This window comes from Oreochromis aureus, linkage group 9 (genome assembly GCF_013358895.1).
Source record: "Oreochromis aureus strain Israel breed Guangdong linkage group 9, ZZ_aureus, whole genome shotgun sequence".
Taxonomy (NCBI): Eukaryota; Metazoa; Chordata; class Actinopteri; order Cichliformes; family Cichlidae; genus Oreochromis; species Oreochromis aureus.
This window is the reverse complement of record NC_052950.1, coordinates 25,625,343-25,648,620: the sequence shown is the minus strand read 5'-3', so window position 1 is coordinate 25,648,620 and position 23,278 is coordinate 25,625,343. Positions and strand designations below refer to the sequence as shown.

Genomic DNA, 23,278 nt, shown 5'->3' with positions numbered 1-23,278 from the left:
TTGAATTAAGATCCATAAAAATTTCTAGTTGATCCAAAATGTTAATTTGATGATCTCCAAGGCACTTTGATGGAAAATGCTCAGATCATTCCCAAATTGCCCCTGGATCGCTGGAATATGATCTTTAAGAATGTTTTCAGTATGGTCAATGGAAACATAGTTTGGAAACTGATGAAATGCTTAGGATTGTTCACTATATCATAGAAACATGTAAAAATATTGTAGCAAAAAATGAAAAACTCAGTGTTGTATACCAAGCAGGTGTTCTCAAAGTTTAGTTTCAACTGAATCCAAAAGCATAAAATAGCTTGTTTAATTATTGAACTAGAAATTACTCATTTGTGGCTCTTTACTCTCAAGTATGATGGAAGGTCTGTCATGCATGTAAGCATATGTGTTATATCAAATCAATTAATATTTCGAGTAGTTCATAGTAATTGCTTTTTTGTTTCAAAAATTTAACACAAAATCATGTTTTACAGTGTATGTTATTTCTACAAAAAAAAGAAAAAGAAAACAATGCTTGTATTTCTTCTTTATCTGAGCCTACAAAGGCTGGACACAGTATGACTTAACACAATAAGATTCACACATTGCATGAATAAACAGAAGGGTGGATCTTGGGCTGTTAAACCCAGACAAACAGAGTGATTACCAGGCCTTCAGAGGGCTTGATGTTGGTGAGGTGAACCAGCTCGAGGTGGGCCGACTGCGAAACCAGCGGGTCCGATGACACACACACAATGTGCTCGCACACCTCCGACAGAGTCTTACACTACAGAAAAGCAGGATAAAACAGGGACAAACAGGGCTTTTATTTAGACAACAAAGAACAAGCCATGTCTTGTAGCTGTCAAAATTAGACTATATTTCTAAGAAACCTCTTAGCCTCGTGCCTCAGCAGCTTCTCCTGCTGTTGCTTTTTCTATTGTAACTTTACCCAGGAAAAGAAACAGGTGGATATTTTTGCAGATCTGCTCTAAACCAAGTGAGAATGATTTGTTTCATACGTATTTTCTTTTGCTATCTATTTATTTACATTATTTAGCTTATTTCCTTTTTGTTTTGTGAAAATTGGACAAAACTTTGAGCAAGGCAGGCACAAAAAGACCAAGAGCCATGATGTCTTTGTTCATGTGCTTGCCTGCTTGCAGAAGATAAGTAAACCTTAAAAAAAAAAGACATTTATTTTACCCCTGTGCAATACGTCCCTGCAGTGCTCCAGTGGCCTTCTGATTTTGAGTCTGATTAAGGTTTGATTTTGGGCAAAGAGCCACTACAAGGTTGGTTCACATTAATCACAAAGATAGCTTTGGCTTTACTTTCCAGATATCTGTGAAATAATTGTCTCCAACCAAATATAATGGGGATTATTTTGCTGCCCACGACACTGAAAAATTGCATCTTAACAAACTTTAAGAGCAACATTTTTTTCCTGGCAGACACAATGAGACTCCATTCAAAATGTTGTCAATAGTTTCAGACATGATTTCCCTAAAAAAAGAAAGTAGCTGGAAGAAAAAGTGCTGAGCGGAAGTTTTGGATAATATCACGAACATTTATAAAAGAAACCACAGACGGTGAACTCTTGGTAGGCATCATATTATGGATTTTCACTCCCCAAGAATCTGCTCTGTAAAAAAAGAGTGTCCATCTTATACTTTGTGTGTCAATGTGCTGAATTAATCTAACTGAGGGCAGCCATGCTGGCAGCAGAGTACTCTTGATTGTGTCTAAATGAATCGGACTCATCGGTCTTCCTCACAGCAGACATGTCAATTTGTCATAACAGGGAAAGCCCGGGTGAAACTAATAGCATTAACAATGGCTCCGTTCCAGCAATTAGCAAAGCAGAGTTTGACAAATCAGAAGTGTGCTGTGAAAAGGGTCAATTAAACTTTAGCTGCCATCCAATCTTGGGACATGGTGATCTACAGTAATTGGGCTGCTTTGCAGATACTAAATGCTGCTAACGTTTTCAAATATAATTAATGTCATTTTTAAACATCTGAGCAAGGCAAACAAAATTTTATAAACCAAAGCCCAAGGTGGGACAAGTATACCCAACAGCAACTGCAAAGAAAGATGGAAGAAAGTAATTTTTAATCAAACTTTAACAGTAGGCGAATTACATGATTCTCATTGGCACTGATTCTTCAAGGTGCTGGAAACATTCTGCAGAGACTTGAATGTCCTCACAAAGATACACTACCATCACCAGTCTGAACCACTGATACAAGACAGACTGAATCCATGCTTTGATTATGTTCATGCCAAATTATGACCCTAACATTCGAATGCTGCAGCATAATCAAGACTCATCAGGTCAGGCAACATCTGTCGTCTATACTCTCATTTGTACTCAGTGAGCATACAGCTGGCTTTGGCTCAGGTGGTAGAATGGGTTGTTTGCCAATCAAAAGGTCGGTGGATTGATCCCGAACTTCTGCACTACATGGGAGGGATACTGAACCATGAGTTGGCCCCAATCCATCAAGGCGTGGTGTGTGTATAATAGCTTTATAGTAACTGCATAAATGAGCAGTTATAAATGTACCTAATATGTGTATGTGTGTTTAGAGTTTGAAAAGAAGATTGTTAACATCTAAATTCAAAAGACTCAGAAGGAATTTCTTAATTTCAGTCATATCATGATGAGAACTGACTGCAAATCTCTAATATTGTAGTTAAATTTAGTATCAACATCAAAACAATCAATTGAGCTCATTCAGAGTATTAGATTCAGAAAGAGTAGATCATTTAAATTTTTCTAATTATGTGACTCCAAAGCTCACAGTATATTTACAGTTGGACTTGAGTCAGAACAGTGTTATTTTCATTCTGCCAGTGTCGTGTAAATGCAGCATTAAGGATGAAGCTGAAGCCAGGAGGCAGCTGGCAGCTTGACTGAACTAAAGCTCAACTAAGCCTTGTTCTTCCCATAAAAATACAACAAGCTGTACTTCTGAAACATACGAATCAACTTTAAATAACAAAACATCAAATTTCTTTAAATTAAACATAAACAGGAGATTCTTCCATCACTTTTTTGTTACTATTTTAGTCACTTCCAGTCTTCAGTTTTACATTACATGTTGGGTAAAACAATATATTAAGATTCTTAAGATTCTTCATGGTAAGATTATTTAACATTGCACACATTAGCATTGTGCAATAGCACAGGACCTGTTTGAGGCTTGGTTTTATTAACAAATTTAGAATTAGGTTTAAATGAGAGTAGGTACAAAGGTTAAGCACTTAGCTGTGATGGTCAAACTTTGGATAAAATGACTGAATATGAATTAATGTCAATAAATATCTTCACCAAAATATGTGTATGTGTGCCCCTCCCTCTACACACAGAGTGGAGCAGGCATCTGCCACTGCAGGAGAAATTCTGGCAATTGGCAAACATAACTATGTTCAGCTAAAGTAATGGGAACCACTAGTCCAACCATCCTCAGATTTAGCATTGCACCAATTCATGTCCTTAAAATAAAATATACCCAAAAAGTTTGAAGTAGATTGGAAAGACAGTTTTTGAAATGACAGGAGGAACATACAAAGCAAAGTGCAAAGATTTAGGTGTTTTTAAATATGTTTTGGCGGTTGTCTTGATTCGTTCACAAGTTATGCTTCATTAACTAAATTAACTACTCTTAGAGTATAGTAGTTGTCACTTAAAATGTATTTGTGTAGGAGCGCTTCCTGGAGTCAACACACGTGAACCTGATGGGGAAAAAAATTAAAATGACATGCACTGAACAAAACGAAATAACAGTCTCTCGAAGCTCCATCAGCCAGTTGAGGGCTGGATTCAAACTCGCACCAAGAATTTGAGTTGTTCAGGTGTGCTCTTGGTTTCATTGAGCGGTAGACGTATAAAAAAGAGGTTTGAAAATGGGAACTTTCTTTTAAACAGTAGGTTTAAATGAAATTTTAGCAATCAGAACCCAGACAAAGCTTTCCATGGCAATGGAGTTTTTTAGGTTAAACATGACCATTGTCATTAGACTAAAGGAGCTTTAACTTTAAAAGCCCCTTAATCACTACTTTAAGAGTAGTGCCTTAAATATGGGAAAAGGAACTTTGTTATGTAAGTATTCTGTGGCCGACAATCTCACAGGAGGTTACTGTGTCAGGTGATGTTGATATGCTTTTGAACATTTTACAGAGATTCACTAGCAGTTTCCTACTGTTTCAAGTCTTTACACTTGGCTAAGCTGAGAGTCCAGGCTATAGCTCCATAAAAGAAAAAAAAGTGATGTTGTTGATTGTCTCTGGCAGGGAGTTTAAGCTTCTGTGTTTGTGTGTGTGTTTTATCAGCGGTTATGAGGGGGATGTGGAAAAAAAAAAAAAAAAAAAGAACAGGATGCTGCCCATCAACACAAAGCAAATAAGCGACAGCTGGCCGAGGAAGCAGGACTCACCACATGAAGGATTTTGTTCTCCGTCTCAAACACCGTACAGTCCTACGGGACGAGAGAAATTTAATGTAGCGCAAGCAGTACATCCTGTCTTGCAAACACTCACCATCTCATGCTGCACACGCTGCTACACTACCTCCGTATACCATCTAGGCCTCACATTACTGTACCCCTACCCCTGACAGATAAAAACACGCCCACACAAACAGACACACTTATCTTTTATTTATATACACACACCAGTCATACATAAGACAGACTGTAAAGGACATAAATAGCAAAGAATTGACTCTCGCTCAAGGATGCAGAGGCTGAGGCTGCTGCATCACACCCACACAGACACACTGCTCTTTGGGGATATGGCACAGCAGCTACCCTCTGCCGCACACTTCAAGTGGCGGGGAATAAGAGCTATAAGCCTTCAAAACACACACACAAACAATTCCACACACCTGCTGTACAATGGTGGTGAGCTCCAGGCAGAGCTGAATGACATTATTTCGGGTTACTGAGTAGTCTGCCACTGCAGCAAAGGGAGACCTGGGGGGAAAAGATAACACAGCAGTATGTCTTATAATGTTCCTGCAGCATTAGATGATGTGCAGAGGAGATGGACAGGAGCATTGTTACGGGGAGGGGAGGGAGACACGCCACAAACTAGACTCAAACACAGACACGCATGTAAGAATCCTTTTAATTAGTGAGAGAGAGGGAGTTGCTTTAAAACACAATGGTAAGTGAATCTGTGCACTCGGTGAACATAAAGCACAACCAAAAATCTGTGAAGCTCGAGCGGCAGCTAATCGCAGTTATTTTCATTATTGACTAATCACTCAATTATTATTATTTTTAATTAAACTGGAAATTGTTTGGTCTGTTAACCATCAGTAAATAATAAAATCTATAATTACGAGAGCCTACAGTGATGTTGTCACCTAGTTTATTGAATCGAAAAGTCCTCAAAATTTGCCCTTTTTGTCTTTAAATTGACGAATTAATTAACATTAGTCAATTAAAGTTAGGTTTTTGGTGTAAAACAATAATTATTTTGGATTTTGGCAGACTGCAATATTATTATATCATTATTATTATTATTTATTACTATAAATAAATGCAATGGAAAAAAAACGTGTAAAAAAAACAAAACAAAAAAAACACTGGGCACTGTTCAGGCTCATTTGCAACCCTGTGCTCTAATGCACATGCTGTTACATGAAACTGGCACCAAGACAAGAGACAGGAAATTGTTTTACATTGGAAAAATATTTTGCAAAGTGGAAAACTAACAACAATTTTTAAGATCAAAATAATAATGTTGTTTAATAAGTAATAATAAATTAAACATTAAACCTATTAAACAATAATAAATGTTTAATATGTTTTGAGAATCGGAGAATCGCATACATTATATTTTTTGAAACATAATTGATTGCTTGGTATCAATGCATTTGCCTTACTATAATGCACAGAATTTCTATGTTTCTGTCTGCTTGAACTCGAACTTTTTCTAATACAATCAGAAGCTGAACAACCAAAACTGGCACACAGGTAAATTTTATGTCCCTGAGGGTTGTTTATCTTTATGTCATAGCAACCACCTACCAACGGGATAAAATGACCCATTTTTATTAACTTTTATTAACTTATATGTCTATTATATCACTTTGATTTCATGAAAATTACATCTAATTATAATGCCACATCACCTAACAGTGGACTAAAATGGAATCGATATCGTAGAGCGGGACACGAGTATTGCAGGAGACCCACAAAAATGTGCTAATTTTTATGCAGTCAACCTCATGTTTATCTTGTATTTATTTATATACACAAGATCTATATTTTTTTAAAGCTTCAAAGTAAATTGGAATACAAAGTACAATATTTACATCTAAAATGTAGTGGAAGAAAAAGTACCCTGGGGCTGGTGCCACCCCATGCCCCCACTTTGTACATACCTGTTAACTTTAGGACAATGAAAGTAGTTATTACCTTACAAATATGTAAGAAGAGTATGTTGTTTTTCCTTTTTGTTGTGTTTCTTTGGAGCAAATAAGGAAAAAGAAGAACAAAAAGAAGAGTTGTATTGTGATGTGGTAGCTTCTTCTTTGGTACAGGCTCACAACTGTACTCACAACTGTACTCACAACTTTTCCATTTTATTGATTATTCTTCAAAGGTGAATTGATTGTTTTGTTTGTTGAATATCAGAAATGTTAAGATATACTAACCACATGTTGCCATCTGTCTCTGAGCGGTTTTCAAATCTGGTTTTCAAAGCCAGTCCTCATTTCCCTGCCTCCATCTCTCCGTTACTGACAGAATCAAAATCAGCACCAGTCCTTTCTTCTTGTTGGCAGCCAGTAGGCTTGTATGTGTCCTGGCTTGTTAGATAGTGGTACAGCTTGAAGGCTTGCTGGTAATTAAATCCACCAGATCTGAAACCAAATCGTTTTGCCAGCACAAGCAGCAGAGAAAAGTGGCAAAGTATCATATTTATGAAGCTCAAAACAGAATGTCTGTTTTTTTGGCTCAATTAACCCATTACCAATTGGCAATTACTGACTTTGTGCAGCACGACAAACATCAATGCTTCATCACTTCATAGCATTAAAAAAAAAAGTTATTAAATCTATATTTAAAAAGCCAAATTGTTTATGCAACTACTATCTTGTTATCTTGTATGTAATTCACTACCACCGTCAGAAGGAAAGGGTTATACACTGTTAAGCTGTTATAACAATGATGATATAGATGAGCTTTGGGAGACTTGTTTAATTTATATTTATAAAGATCAATTTTGGTGGCGCATGTGAGGGAAGATGCAGCGGTTAGAGGTTTTAAGAAGTTAAAAACTGGAGCCATAAAGAGTCAATTTGTGGTTAGCTTCCTTAGAGGACTTACAAACACTGGTTTGGAAAACCATAAATGGATGTCTGGACTGAACGCTGGATAGGGGACATGGCAGAACACGTGGGGGTGGATTGTTGAAGCGGAGCTGAAGACTCCTCCACTGTCATTGTCACTTCCCAAGGAACTAGCCTACACATACTCTTGGCTTTTTACATGGACATAACCAATTAGTTGCCATGTTGGTGTTTGAAACTAGTTATGACGCTCAAGTGGCATATCTGACCAAAACTAAGGGATGTTGCAGTTTCATAGTAAAACATGCCCTACTTTCTCATCTAATTCACTCTAGATGAAACCCTAATTTACAGAATAAATGAGTTGCAACCAGAGGAGTCACCCTCTGTTAAAGAATAATGCAGAATGGAGGCACTCCTGCATTGGTTTCACTTTGCAGAAGCTCTGTCGTTTAGATGCAGTCTATGCTCAAAACTCATACTTAACTACAGCCATTAACCAAAACATACCCAATAATAAAAGAAAAGTTTGAGAACAGTAAAAAAGACAGTTTGTTATTTGAATATGAATATGTTTCTGCTGTGAGTATGCAATCCAAACCACTGCAGGCAGGTTTCAGGGGACTGAACAGTAATGCACTCCCTCTAAAGAAAGAGGACACAGCACCAGTGGACAAAAGACAGAAAGTGCGTTAGTGAACCAGGTAAATAGGCCATCTTGTTCTGAGTGCACCAATTCACACACCTTATACTGACTATTTCTCATTTCAGTTCAGGTTTTAGAAATAAACAAACAAAAAAAAGTACCATTTAGACATGGATGTTCTATCTTTTTTTAATCTGGTTTCGGTCTGACTGAAATAAATTGTGCGAGAAGAGCTATTAGGCCACTTTGGATTCATTAAGCTACTTTGCCACTGGCATTGTCAATTCCCAGCGTCTCCCACATGTCTGTATGCTCGGTCATAGTTTCCACTAAAGTGTGCACATTCTGCTATCAAGTTTGTTTTCATAAAGACCTATTTTTTCCTGTGAGAGACGAGCCTCTAAAGCCCCTTTTTGTACCAACACAATGTTTATAAATGAACCTCTGGTCACACTGAGGCATAATGGACTATTCAGGTATGGAGAAGGTGTTAACGATAAGGTACATGCTGTGGCTAATGGGGTGCTAATGACAGCACACATACACATACACACACATCCACACACACACACACAGACAAATCCAAGGAGCTTACAGTATTATAAAAGTTAGTGCACATTGATGACATATGGGTTGCACATACAACGTAATGAAGTGAATGGAAAGATGCACACTTCCTTCATTGTTCTAAAGACCCAGATTAAAATTCGGCCACAGCCTCTAGTGTATGATTTATCTGTGGTGTGTGTGATTTGGGTCATCAGTATTGAGGCTGAGTGCTATATATATATGCAGGACCTAAGGCTATGCAGACTGTTTGCTAACCACCAGGCCCCAGTCCTCAAACAACAGTTTTTACCCCAACTGGAGTCTATGATGATGCTACAATGTAGGGTACCTTGAGTTTACTAAAACTCCAAAGGTCCAAAAAACAAACAAAAAAAGATAAATGAGGCAAAGTCACATGACCCAAATATGTTTGCATTACATCCATAAATCTTTGCATGAAGACATCCCTTGTCCTTCTGAGGAATTTGCGGTAGAATTCCAATGTTTTTAAGTTTTCTTTCATATTTGACAATCCAATTACAACTGTCCATACATTAATAGCTGCATTGTAAACACTTGGTGCTAATGTGTAGTACAGATAAAGGTAAAAATGTGCAGCCTTTATTTGTAGTCCAACCTTCCAAACTTACTATTCTTAAAGTCTAACACCATCATATCTCAAAAGACTAACAGGATATAGACATTTTTAAACTCAGTTTAAATAGATCTTTCTAAGGATGCTGGCCAAATAAATGTAAGTAATCAAAAAAAAAAAAAACCACACAAAAAAGGATGGTGCTTTTGACTCCAGGACGTACCTGAGAATCATCAGTTTTGAAAATAATCCAGTTATAGTTTTCTGGATCTGGATTCATTGCAAACTAGAACTGCTAGAAGCTAATTTGGCAAACTTTCAAAAGTGAAATAAATATAGGGTAAACTAAAATGGACATCTCTATAGCCCATAGCTTGACAGACTGAATCTAGCATTCCTCCTGTTTATATCACCCAAAGCATTTTGTACTCTTATCATTTATATTTCCACAAGAGTAACTTTCTTTTCTGTCTTCATTTCATTTCAGACTTTTCCCTTATTTTCCTCTATGAATTTGAATTTGTCATTTAACCATCAATGTTTGATTGCACCTGTCTGTCTTTTTGAAGGATGATTATATTTAGTATGCAGGCCATTTTTGAGTGGTTTTGTTTCCTTATGCTACAACCACACTAGGGAATACTCTGGTAGGAGACTGTGACACAACCAGAATTAACCAACAGATTGAAACTGCCATCTTGTTGCCTTTAAAATTATGATTTAGAAGACAGGAGCCAGCCATTCATAATCAGTTGCCCCCCTTAAAGTGAATTTCGTGTTCATGATAAGACAGCAATTAGATGGAATTAGTTTAATTCAATTTTCAATTCACTTCAATTTTATTAATAGCACCAAATAACAACAATAGTCACCTTAAGACGATTTATATTGCAACATGAAGACCCTACAATAATGCAGAGAACCCCAAAAATCAGAAAACCCCTATGAGCAATCGCTTGGCAACAGTGGGAAGGAAAAATTCCCTTTTAACGGGAAGAAACCTCCAACATACACAGGCTCAGAGAGCTGCGTAGATCAGCCACAACTGTTTGAGGGTGAAGGGAGGAAGAATTAGTTTGCTATTAGTGTAAACTGAAACTGAATGTGTTCAAATTGGCAGTTCCATGCAGTGTGTTTCCATCTACATCCACAGAAATTCACATTTATTACTTACATTCCAGAGTCTAGCCAGAATGTCATAGGTTTTGACCGAATATTCAAAAATTCCTCTACAATGACACTGTTTAGGGATCTGTTTTTACATAGAACTATAACCAAAATACAACCAGATGGCAACCAACCAGCTGAAACAAGTCCCCTATTCCAAAGAGACACATCACAGATGAGATGCGCTCCCAGACTCAACTGACTTAGGCTACATTCACACTGCAGGTCTTAATGCTCAATTCTGATTTTTTGATCAAATCCGATTTTTTTGTCTGCTTGTTCACACCACAAATAAAATGTGACAGCAAACGCGCTCTAGTGTGAACGATCAAAGCGGCCCGCATGCACAAAAGAAGACGTCACACACAACACGCTCTGTTTAGACCCAGAGCAAACAGTATTGTTTGACTGATGGCCCTTAATATAAAGACATGTTTCGGACTTTACGTTTCCCAATTTTGCCTTAAGTTATAAAGTTATTTTGTTATTTAGATATGGCCTAATAATGATCCTTATTGCTGTTTTAGAGAGGCGGTGCTTCAAAGGATAGTTGCAGATTTCTGTCAGAATCTGCAGATTATACAGTACAAATAAAATGTTCACGTTTCCCCAACGTTGTCTTCCCAACAGTTTCACTGACATCTACACTGGATGGCCAGGAAGCGTTCGCGATGTCCTATCGGGCGCTTCTCCGGCGCTGATAATTGGCGTCTGTCTTGTGTCAGTGACGTAAAAGACTGATTTAATGCGACATGACCATTCAAACAGCAGTCGCTTTCTAAAACATCAGATATGTATCGGATTCAGTACCACGAAAGTGACCCAGGTTGGATTTGAAAATATTGGATTTGTGCTGTTCACACCATGATCGGATATGGGTCGCATAGGGACAAAAAAGTCGGATTTGATGCGCTTTCACCTGCAGTGTGAACGTAGCCTAAGATTGTTTGCAATGTGTTTGTAATTCGTCGAGGAATCATATGGAAATAACTTGTGAAGTCCTGCCAATCTCACTGAAAGAACTGGGCAACCAGCTGATCACTGCAACTATTGCAGAGAAATTCAATGCACAGTGAGGTTGCCATCCTATTTTCACTGTAGTGTGCCTTAACCCCAGTTTCACCGAATGTGTATTCCCTAATTGGTTGTTAATTGGTTGCTGTGTCAAATATGTCGAAATGTGAAAATGATTGCAAAGAGGTTTTTGGTGCTGTACTAAAACTGTGAAGCAGTGAAACTGTGAGAAGCACAATGCAGATGAGGAGGTTTTTGGTGCAGCACCCTCTTTGAGACATAGTTCAGCCAAGGATCACCAACTGGTTGGATATTACATATTTTTCCTTAGTGACGTGTGGATTTACAGAGGTCACTCACCATTTCTAGGCCTGTGTGACAGAGGCATTAGCCTATGTAATGGGGTGTAGTGCTTCTGGGATTTTTGCAAGTGACTGACTTTATTTTTTAAGTTAATCACTTCTACCCTTTGTAATTAATTGACTGTGAGCCTGTTGTAAGGTCACAGACCCCATCAGTAGCAAGGCGCTCCTATAGGTGACACTAATGACTCGAATAAAAGGCAATTTCTGGCCTTTTCAGATATATAGTCTACATTAAATCATAAATTGAGGATCCCTGTCTGTCATACTGCTATCGTTATGTGTGACACAATGACTGCAGAGGTGAGCAGTGTGATTTGTCTTAAAATGCCTCTGCTTGTCCATCCACAAAGCTAATGACTGTTTGGTATTTTTTTGCTGCATGCTACACCATGCAGCATCATCATCATGTTTGTCCTCCACAACTCAAGAGCCATAAATCTGCTAAGAAATCACAGAAATAAATGTGCTCTTTGTAACAAGACAGACCTTGCCTGACAATCCGTGTGATTTGAAATTCTCTCCTATATCATAATAAATTTATAGGATTTTTGGTTACACTATAAACATGACCTGCATATAGATTATTTGGCATATATTTGCCAGGTCCAACCCAGCAACACACCCCATACCTCTAAGTCTCCTTTTTCATGACACTGGTAAAAAAAAAATAAAAAATAAATAAATACATTTGAAACACTCGAACTGATGCTGTTTTTTTTTTTTCTTGTTTTTTTAAAATCTATCGGGAAAATATTTCACATATAAAATGCAGTTTCCTGGGCCATGTTATTAATTCATAGGGCTTTCAAATGTGCATTTAAAAGAAACCGAAATCGATCAAGTCAGGTAAAAATTATGCCTGGAAGGGGAAAGTAAACATATATGGAGTCATCAGGGGCAGCAAAAAGATTGTGTGTACTCTACCCATGCTGTTATTTTATACATGAAAAGGTTGCAAAATGTCTTTTTAAGTCATTTTGGGAGAAGCTGCTGCACATTTGCAAACTGAGCGCTGAACCGCTGCTGCACTTTTCCTCCGTCCCCGAGAGGTCTAATAAGCAGCAATCAGAAGGAGATGAAAGTTCATTTTTAACACATTTTAAACCAATTTGCTTCTGTTGCGTACCTTATAAGATGAAGCCATCCTGCCATTACAAATTCAGGGGAGCTTTTAGCCCGACATGCCCGACATTTTCCACATTGTTAGGATCCCCTAATGAATTCATTACTTTCAGTAACCAAACAGGTCTGACTTCAGTAACAAAATAATCTTGTTCTGCTCACACATTTCTTCTCTCCTGACTGTAAAGATCAATTTTATAAGATCTTATTTCATCAAAATAAAGCTTTAGTGGGATCATATTGGTGTCATCAATTTCAAATCACTTGTGTTTCCTCACAAACCTGGAAAATGTTCTTTTGCCTTTTGTTGTATAATCTGCATGATAAAAACATCTTAAAAAATGAGCTGTTACACAGTGTCTCGCAACTGAAGAACAGAAAGCTCTGCCGAGTTTACCCCTATCTCAATGTCGCTTTGCCATTTTCAATTGCATCACTTTGCGTGGGCGACCGCGTGTGCACTTGCATAAGTGCGTGTCAGTGCGTGCCGAGGTGGGTGTGTGTCTGCGAGTGTGTGTTTTTACGAGGCCGTGGGCGTTTCTATGAGTCTGAGGCTCTATGCATTAATGTTTGTTTTGTGGTCTAGCTGGCCTGGGGACAGGTGTGGGTGCCTGGCATTTCAAGAACCGATGTCAAAGACCTTTAGTTGTGTAGCTTACGTGTGTGCTGTGCGCAGAAGATCGTGTCGAGTCATGAATAAATGAAGTGACAGACAAGAGAAGAGAGCGAGGAGAGAAGCATGGTGAGAGCGAAAAACGTCTGAGATTATCCCTTTACAAAAAAACCCAACATATTTTACAAAAACGATGTCAACAACCAACATCTGCAGGAGGGAGCTTGTGTTTTGCAGATTGGTGCTTTCCTTGTACATAACAGAGAAGTGAGAGAGGATTTGTTACTACAGTCACTATGTTAGGTTTTTCCTAAACATTTCTTTTACATTAACTGATTTTGGGGATTTGTACATAAGGTCCCAAAATAAGGACAAATTGACACCAAGTTAAGTTTTCAGTTAAGGTTACATCACATATTACAAAAACTGAAATGCACTTCTTTGTCTTTCAGATTATGATTATACAAGTGGATCTCAATATATTATAATGTCATCACTTTTAATTTGGATGATCATGGTTCACAGCACATGAAAATCTGAACTCCAGTACCTGAAATTATTAAAAAATTATTATTAAAAATACTGTGGGCAGCCAATGGTATCCCCTCATCCTTCATACCGTACCATAGGTACACCTATGGTATGAATTTCAAATTCCCACGTTGCCTTGTTCTTGTTATTGCATGCAGAAGATTTTCAAAAAAATTGACCTCTGACCTCTAACCTTGAGGTCAAGGTTACTGAGAGTCAAACTGTCCTGAGATGTTTAGTAGATAGACCTATGGTATCAATTAAAAACTCCTAGGTGACTTTCTTCTTCAGTTATCTCATTCACAAACTTGGGTCTCCACATTGCTTGCCCGCCTACCCAGCAGGATGACAACAGTACCTCAATCAACCTTATGACTGAGGGATAAAAAGGGCTTTTTAATACTGAAATGAAAAGCATGATCATTTATACACTTCATACACTTTCATGAATTTCTGTATCAGTTTAGTTTGGCATGTAGTGGATCAGCTTTTGACAGGTGTTCTCAAAGTCCATGTTGCTTTGCAAGTGGCCTTTCAGCTAATTTGAGTGGAGTGTTTCACATCTTCCTCCTCACAGTACCCATGGATTCTGTGTGAGGTCCAAGACAGACGACTTGGCTAGCAAATCATACACAGTGATAACATGGTCAGAAAACCATTCTGTAGTAGATTTGGCAATGTGGGAGGGTGCTAAGTCATGCTAGAAAATGAAATGAGCATCTTCATTAAGGTTGTCAGCAAATGGCTGCATTGACTTTGGACCAACCACCACCAAGACCAGCACATGACATGGGACACCAGATCGGAGACATCTGAAACATCACACTTTGTTTAAAAAAAAAAGTTTCTCGACTCTTCCATCCAACCCTAGGACATTGATTTACCAATGAGAAGCAAAGCTTATTTTCATCTGAAAAAGGACTTTGGACCACTAAGCAGCAGTCCAGTTCTTTTTCTCCGTATGCCAGGATGCTTTTGTTATTTTCTCTGGTTCAAGACTGGCTTGAAATTAAGAAGGTGACAGCTGTAGCTTTTTTCCTGAAGACGTGTGCCCGTGGTAACTCTTGATGCTCTGACTAAAGCTCTTGAATCCACTTTTCTCGACAGCCCTCTTGAGGCTGCAGCTATCCCTATTGATTACACATTTGTTTCTTACCACACTTTTCTCTTCTAGTCAACTTTACATTACCATGCTTTGATAAGCACTCTGTGAACAGCCAGCCTTTTCAGCAATGACTTTTTATGGTCATGGAGTTTTGTAACTGGGGTCAATTACTTTAATCAGCTGCTAAAATTCGACATGTTCGATTGTGCTTACTGGCATCGTGCCTTTTACAACAAAGTAGGCCGTTGCATTCGTGTTATCAGTGTCTCTTCACTTTTTGTCACAAGGGATGGTGCTGGACAAACTGCCTTGGACTGCAAAGTGTTGCATTGTGCACATGGCACTGCTTAAGATGGTAAAAATGAGCCATGCTGCTACCCGTCTTTGTGGTAACATGTTTGCAACAGTATTTGCAGTGTCTGCTACGTTGCTTTTTTGAATGCCTTTAAAGACCCAAAATATCTCAACAGGGCTCTGACCCTTCTTTTTAAACAATGTCCTCATCTTTTGAGCCTTGGGCTGTGTCTGTTGGTATTTCTTGTTTGACAAAGGTTTTCATGAACATTTTTTGTTGTCATGGTTCTGGGTCTTGGACTTGGTGTTTTTGTGTTTAGAGTTTGGAATTTTGTTACATCTTCATTGTTTTAGGCTTTGAGAATGTTTTTATTTTCCTAGATTTTATTTATATATTTGCTTATTAGTTATTCTCATTCCCATATTGTTTTTTCCAATGTATTATGAATACCTAGTTTAGTTTAGATAGGTTGAATAGCTCCCTTAGTGTTGCCCTCCTGTCCTTAGTCTCATCTCTGTATTTTTTTTATTTTATTTTAGTATGTTCCATGTTAAGTCTGCCATGTCCCCATGTTTGTTTAAATTTTTTCTGTGTCAAGCTTGTGTGTCTTAGTCTTAATATGTTTGTGCTTCCTGTTTTATTTTGATAGTCCCTCGTCCCACATGCTTTATCGTCACTTTTGCTTCCCCTGTCTCATTATGTCTAATTTGGTCCAGCTGTGTTTCCCAGCTGTCTCCCCTCCGCTAACCCTCCTGTTGTGTCAGTCTCCATGTGTCCTTTGTTGGATTGTCAGCACGTTCCCAATGTTTTCCACTTCCTTGTGCCTCCTTGTATTTTGCCGAGTTTAGTTCATGTAATTTGAAGTTTTCACTTAATTTTTGTATTTAATGCTTAGTCTTCTGTTCGTGGATTATCAGCCCCCCAAAAAACGCTCGCCTTTTGTTAAGATTATTCTGTCTCCAGACATCTGCATTTGGGTCCTCCACATCGGACTCAGTCTGCTCGTCCTGCAGATCTTGACAATTTTGTCAGTCATTCATTCCTAACATACTTGTGTGTACAGCTTCAATAGCCCAAACATTAGCACATGTGCTTCTGCAGCCTGCTCCTCCTACGCTCTATGTCAACATAATCTGACATGGTTATAACTCTGTTTCCACCACGTGACTGCTTTGGTGCTATTCTCATTATCAATGACCTTACTTTTCATCAGTCAAAACATGGATGGACAAGTTCTTTCGACTTTACATTTAACCCATCTTATATTTCTATCACATAAAAGCTGTTTCACAATAATGATCTTTATTGTTTTATTGCCCAGACCTAGCAATGTTTATATTCACTCAAACATGATGAGAAATATTTGAATAATCTGAGATACTAGATTCCTTTCATACAGCATAGTACAAACACTTTATTTTGTTTATATTTCACTTTACATGTCATGGATGAGTTAATATTTAAGTTTACATTTGTGAGTTAAATTACAAAAAAAATTTAAATGAAGTCTCTCGTGATATTCAGTCTTTTGAGACACGGGAGTAATGGTGGGCAAGTCATTCCTAGTATACTTTTCCAGCCTGCCTCGGGGTTATTTGCATAACTGGTCCACTGTAATGTGAAACTGCCATAAAAAATGTTTAAATAATTTATGAACGCTCATAAATTGCTATTATTTTTTTGTTCATTTATTTATATTAACCCACCTACAGACCCCAGAGGTACTTTTTTAATCATATGTGATTTAATTATATTACATTTCATGTATTTTTCCAAGTTTTCATCACTCTGTAAATCACTTTGTTCCCAGCTATTTTGAATCATTGCATTCTCTTGTATTTTAATCAGTGTTTTATTATGTTTTAATACAAATGCATCTGCAGAAATCTTCTGAGACCCCAGTCAGAGCACCCAATTCTGCCTACACTGTAAAAAGTCCACGTTTAATGTTGTTATTTTGACATTTATTTCAAAGTCATTTGATCAAATATTGTAGAACAAAAGCTGAGCAAACCCAAAATATCTGTGACTGAACACTGAAGGCTTATTGACTTTCTTAACTTAAGTCAATACAGTATGTCATCTCATCAAAATATCACTGCAAAGCCTTTTGAGCTCTCTGGATCCCGTTTTAATAAATGTAATAGACAAATTTATTGACTTATGTTCATCGAGGACCCTAATTAAAAGCATTGCACAGTATAAGTGCCTGTAGCATGTGGTATTAATCGCTCTACATAAAAACTGTTAATTTTTTCATCATGGACATATTGAACAATCCTAATTTGAACAGCCTTTATTATGACAGAGGATCGTACTGAGAAAGAGTTTTCTATCTATTTTTGTGCTAATAAACAAATCCAAACTGAGACAGTAGCAGCGGGGTGGTGTCTGATAACTTGAGTCTTGCAACAGGTGGTCTGGCCCTGATCTCAACATCACAGAGTCTGGGATCTGGCTCCATGATGGTGAGGATCAGACAGAAGACGCTGAGACAGCCTAAACTCACAGAAGAGTCTCGGAAAAACATCACCTGCCAAGTGTACCGAGGAGAATTGGTCTTGTTGCAAAGACAAATATTGATTTGATTTAGGTTTCAAAGAGCTGCATGGCTTGGCTAAAATCAGAAGTTTGACGTAGTTCACATTTTTATCTCTCGCATGACTAGATCTGCTGTCATACAAGTGAATCGTTGAATAACACAAACAGTCTGCAAGCATGGAAATCCTCAGATTTCGAGCATATACCCTATGTGCCTTGATGGCACACCACAAAGGGTAAATCATAAAATCTGTTTGTACAACTAAAGCACCAACCTGCATCATCTCTCCTTTGGATAAACACACCGCGTCTGTGCGCAAAGACAAATTTAGAGAGTATATTCACCTGTCCAGCCAGGCCAGCAGGCTCTTGGCGGCGGTGATGAGGTCGACCACAGAGGTCAGCAGATCATTGGGGAGGCGCCGCGAGCTCCTGCTCTCCGATTGGCTGCTCCGGCGGCGGCCGGAAATGAAGTTCTGCAGGTTCTTGGCCGAGGCGCCGAGCTTGTGAGCCAGAGTCCTGACGCTCTCTGTCTCCAGCCCTGAGTTCTAGATGTAAACAAAGATATAAACACGAACAGCGAACCTTCATGAATACAAATTATTTGTCAGCAGGTTTGCCAGCTTTTATTAAGATTCTGCTGCATATTGGTGAATTTTATTGTAAAAAATAAGCTCCATTTTGTTTTTTATTGTCTTCCACGATGGAGGCGACTAAAATGATGGATATGAATGACTCACAATGACTAAAATGGTTGTTGGAATTATTCAGAGAATGCAGTCTGAGTGGGTGATGATGATGATTATCGTGACATTTATCTAGTTTTCCTGAGATTTCTTTTCTTTTTTGGAATAATTGTCTGAATGAATATGTGACCAGGCTGCTGGAAGGCATTTTCATCATCTGCTCTGCCCTCATGTTAAAATCTGCTTGTAGGAACTTTAATTCAGATTGATTGACCGGAGATGTCAGAGATGTGGAGCAAACAGCACACAACGCAGTGAAGACAAAAGCACTGCACAGAGAAGGATGACAAGTTCAGTTCAGTTCAGTCGAGAGTACTACAAAAAGACTGTTGTTTTGCTCTGCGTTAAATTCTGTTTCACAGTATGGATCTACCCTTTAATGTGCATACATGGAAAGTCAGAAGCAGGGAGCGCAGCAGGAAGAACCGCACATAGCAAAGAGCAGAAATTAATGACAACACATACAGCACAGATTCAGTCAGATACAGTGAGAAAAGGAGGAGCTGGAGTGGAGGGTGGGCTGAAAACTAAAGCAGCTAAAATAGCCGCGCCCATCAACTGGATGTGTAGAAGGGTATCAGTGGGCTGGCGCTGAGATGACATGGATAACTTAATGGCCTGACTAAACTAACAGTTTGCCCAATTTACTATTTTGGTATTTGAGGAAGTTATTTTTCCTCTTTTTAAGCTGTACTCTTCTTCTTCTAATATCTTTGCAAACTGGTTTCAATGAGATCATCGTCCTTTATAATCTTATATCTAAAAACACTTGATCTTAATTTGACCTTATTTTTGCTGTTCTCATTTGAATGACTTATTGTAACATATTTTTTATCATTCATATATTGTCATCTTAGTTTCAGTGTTGCTTCCTTTGTACACCTGATGTTGATGTTCTGCCAGATATTCCTTAAAAAATGAGGTTGCTAACCTCGAAAGAATGTTTCTAATAAAAATAAATTCACGTTTCTCAAGCCAAAAAAGTATTCATGGCATTAATTTCGAACTCTGAATGTTCAAAACGAGGCTATTTGTTTTTACTTTGAGATAGGGACAATTAGGAGATGCCAGGGTTTAACGGGGGACACTAACACATTACTGGCAGTGGCATACATTAAAGCTGCAGCTGTAGAGACTGCTAATGAGAGCTCAGCACTACAGTGAAGCACAAAACAGAACATACAAACTCACCAGGGCACAGAGCAAGTCGACGGCCTCCAGAATGAGCTCCTGGTGTCCGATGCGAGAGACTCCCAGCTCCTCAAGTTCGGCGTGGCTAATCCGCAGCAGCCGCTCCCCACAAACACCTCCGCGCTCAAAGACACACACATACTGCTGCAAGCAGTCATCCAGACCTGCAATAGACAAGCACGTTATCAAGGTTGCTCGCAAGAGACACACTCACATTTGTTCCAAAACCTACTACTGGGATCACAACCTTCACCTTCAGCCTCTGGATTCCAATCAGTTTAAATGGTCAAAAAAGGGCCCAAACAAGAAGTGCTAAAAAAACAGTCTTTAGCTAGTTTTTAAACACCTGGGACTCTGCAGGAGCTTTTAGAACTGGAGGTAAAAGCACCTTTCAGATAAGAGGTCTTCTTCAAGAACCTAAAAAGAAGTACAGGTGCCTTCAACACAAGCACTTCAGACTACTTAAGACCTACTTTTATTGGTTCGAATTGCTTCCTAATTACTGGAATGAATTTAGCTGTTATACATTTTAGAGTGAACGGATAAAAAATAGTGCAAACACATTTATATACAGCTATTCTTCATAACTGAATTAATATTACATGTAAAATTAAATGTGCACGTTTTTAACCTCCATCTAGAGAGTTTTGGCTTGAGCGTCACAATTACAGAGATAATGGATACAGAGATGTCTGCCTTCTCTTAAAAATAATGGAGTCAAAAAAGCACTTTGTCAAAGCGCCAAGAAAAAATAAATCAATTAAAAGATCATATTTGAAAAATGCAACTTTTATTCTAAAAAAATTAATAAATAATTTAAAAACATTCACTTTGATGTGACAAGATTCACAGGAACTTTTATCCTTCTGCCAAATCACACGCCTCAGAAGAAAGCGTGCGTCTCCCCGTGCTTGTCAGATGACAGGATGGCTTCCCCCTCTCAGCTGTAATGTCAGTTAACTGCATGCTCCTGATATATTTAGAGGAGGGCTACCTGCACCAAAACAGTTTAAATATCAGTTTAATCGTGGGTGTGAACTGTCCCTTTAAGTCAGTTCTGTATGTCTTTAAATGGTAAATTTATTTGGTCAACATAAAAATGTAGTCAGCTTTTTACTTCATGGATGACAAACTATATTTCTTAATCTTAAATCTATTTTAGTAGCTTCATTTAGTTTCCATTCTTTACAACAGCATTTTAAACAAATATTGCATTTAATCTCTCTGTGTGTGGCCATGAACTCATCGTACACAAGCAGGAGCTGAAAAAACAAACTTGGCATCCCATATTGTGACACCATATGATGCCTAGCAACCACGTACCATCACTTAAATTGACCTATTAGTAGCTTTTATGCACAATAAAATGATAAAATATATATATTATAATTTATGCAGTTTTATAGTATGAATGACATTTCATTTGTATCAACAAAACTTCAGTTATGCCTGATAACTTATGATGTTATCATGTTGCCTAGTGACCAAACAATAGTGCCCATAATTTATACCACATATGGGTATATGATACCCATACGTGGTATATGATAAGGGCTTTTATTATGAAAGGAAGGGACAAAAGGTGGTCGCACATGCGTCAGCATTCTGTAATTACCAGACAGGGGTAGCATTGTGTTCTTAGTATCACCTTACAAAGTATTTGTAGGTAGGTTTTGCACCAGACACCAAAATGTGTCAGAGCAAATGTCACTTTATACTTTTTAAATATTTATTTTATTTTATTTTATTTTTATTTTCAAACAAAATTAAAATGTAAAGCATTATTTGGTATTATTGTTACAGAAAATGAAGTCACATGCTGTCTTTATTTATTATTATTCTTCCTCTCTATTGTCATACTGTGACTTTTCTGCTCACTCATTTCTACTGCTGGATACTGCCAGTAATCATAACTATAAAGAGCCTATAGATATATATAGTGATATGATTAAAGGCTATATTTATGGGAATTATGGGAGTACACAGAAGGTAGTTTGAAATTATTGGCCGTAGACTCTGAAGGAAACTCTCATCCCAACGCTACCATCACTCTTCATGACCTGCCGACAGCTCAGACACTCTTCAACACGTTTATTCCCCGATCAATAACCGCACACGTTCCTACTTAAAATTATAGGTTTTGGGCTGCACTCCAGAAGCCCTAAACAGCTTTCTTTGCCACACTATCAACGGTGGTTTCCTTCTTCAAAGTCTGTCAGTAAGGAGCACAGATTTCTTTTAGTCTGCACAGAAAATTGCAATGCCAGTTTTTCTACTGCTGCTTGTTCCATTTTGTTTGATATAACACAACAGCTGCTGTGTCATGTTTTTGAGACGTTTTAGCTTGTTCGCAGTTTTGTACATTTTGCCTGTTTTAAAACAAGCGCAGCAAAAGGTAACAGAGCTTGGTTTAAGAGAGACGGGAGAGCCACAAAAGGCATTTTGGGACTCGATTTGTATACGTGTTAGTTTCAAAGCTGTTTTACTAAGCAATGAAAGTGAATGGAGAGGGAAATGAAAGAAAGAATGAAACTGTCTCTTTGCCTCTCCACCTCAGTGCTAACAGGATATATGGAGGTGATTTTCTACTCTGAAATCTCTTTGATTCAGTGAGTTCTTTTCCAGAAGTGAAAGGCCTGTTTTACATCTTCCTGAATCATTTCAAATGCAGTGGGGCAACACGGCGGTGCAGTTTTTAGTTTCTGAGTTTGAAGCTCCTGCTTAGTTGGGTCCTTTTCGTGTGGAGCCCCAGCCTATGTCGGTCTCCTCTGGGTTTCCTCCCACAGTCTGAATGCATGCTTGTTAGGTTAATTGATGGTTCTGTGGTTCTGGATGTGAAAACTGGAGACTTGTCTAAGGAATATCCCACCTTTCACCCTGTGTACCTGGGATAGAGTCCAGCTTCCCCCTGTGATCCAAAGTTGGATAAGATGTTACAAAATATGATAAATTGTTGGATGTAAAGGCTTAATTTTTAACTACAACGCAATTCCAGACATTCAGTGTTTGGCATTATTTTCCATACAGTCTTAAATGTATCTGCTGTGAACATTAAAGCTAGATTATAGTAGAATTTTTCAAAGATATTTTTTACATACATCATCTACAAGTTCGAGCTGCAATATAATTCTGTGGAAAATGAAACCCTGGCTATATACTAGAAAAGTACTGCCTAGGTAACTGTGTTTTATTTGCCCTAACAGTTTTCTTTCTCTGAGTTTCAGTTTGGCAGCTGTGACCCTTGATATTCAGGCTTCACAAAAATGAGGTAATTGTTAGCTGCAGGTCAATGAAAGAGTTGCTCTCAGCAGATTGGTGTGCATATTTGGCTTAGCACAGATTTTTACACCAGACACAACCCTCCCATTTATCCAGGCTCATAACCAGCAGGGGTTGCATGCTAGCGTGTGAACCAGTGACCTTTCGCTTGTGAGGTGAATGTTAGCAAAACACAACCCCAACCTCATGAACGGGGGTCACCAGCTAGTGTACTCTCACTGCTAG

At 38.2% G+C, this 23,278-nt stretch overlaps 1 protein-coding gene across 1 annotated transcript in view; it reads right to left on the bottom strand.

Annotated features, from left to right (window-relative positions):
* Nucleotides 1–23,278, bottom strand: part of cnksr2a (connector enhancer of kinase suppressor of Ras 2a) — a 74,445-nt gene that overhangs the window by 35,938 nt on the left and 15,229 nt on the right. Inside the window, exons 2-6 of the mRNA XM_039617168.1 lie at nt 19,775–19,938; nt 18,183–18,385; nt 4,880–4,967; nt 4,431–4,472; nt 656–775 (exon numbers count right to left, since the gene is read on the bottom strand). Coding sequence (XP_039473102.1) covers nt 656–775; nt 4,431–4,472; nt 4,880–4,967; nt 18,183–18,385; nt 19,775–19,938 — 617 coding nt within the window. The remainder of the gene's footprint in view (nt 1–655; nt 776–4,430; nt 4,473–4,879; nt 4,968–18,182; nt 18,386–19,774; nt 19,939–23,278) is intronic.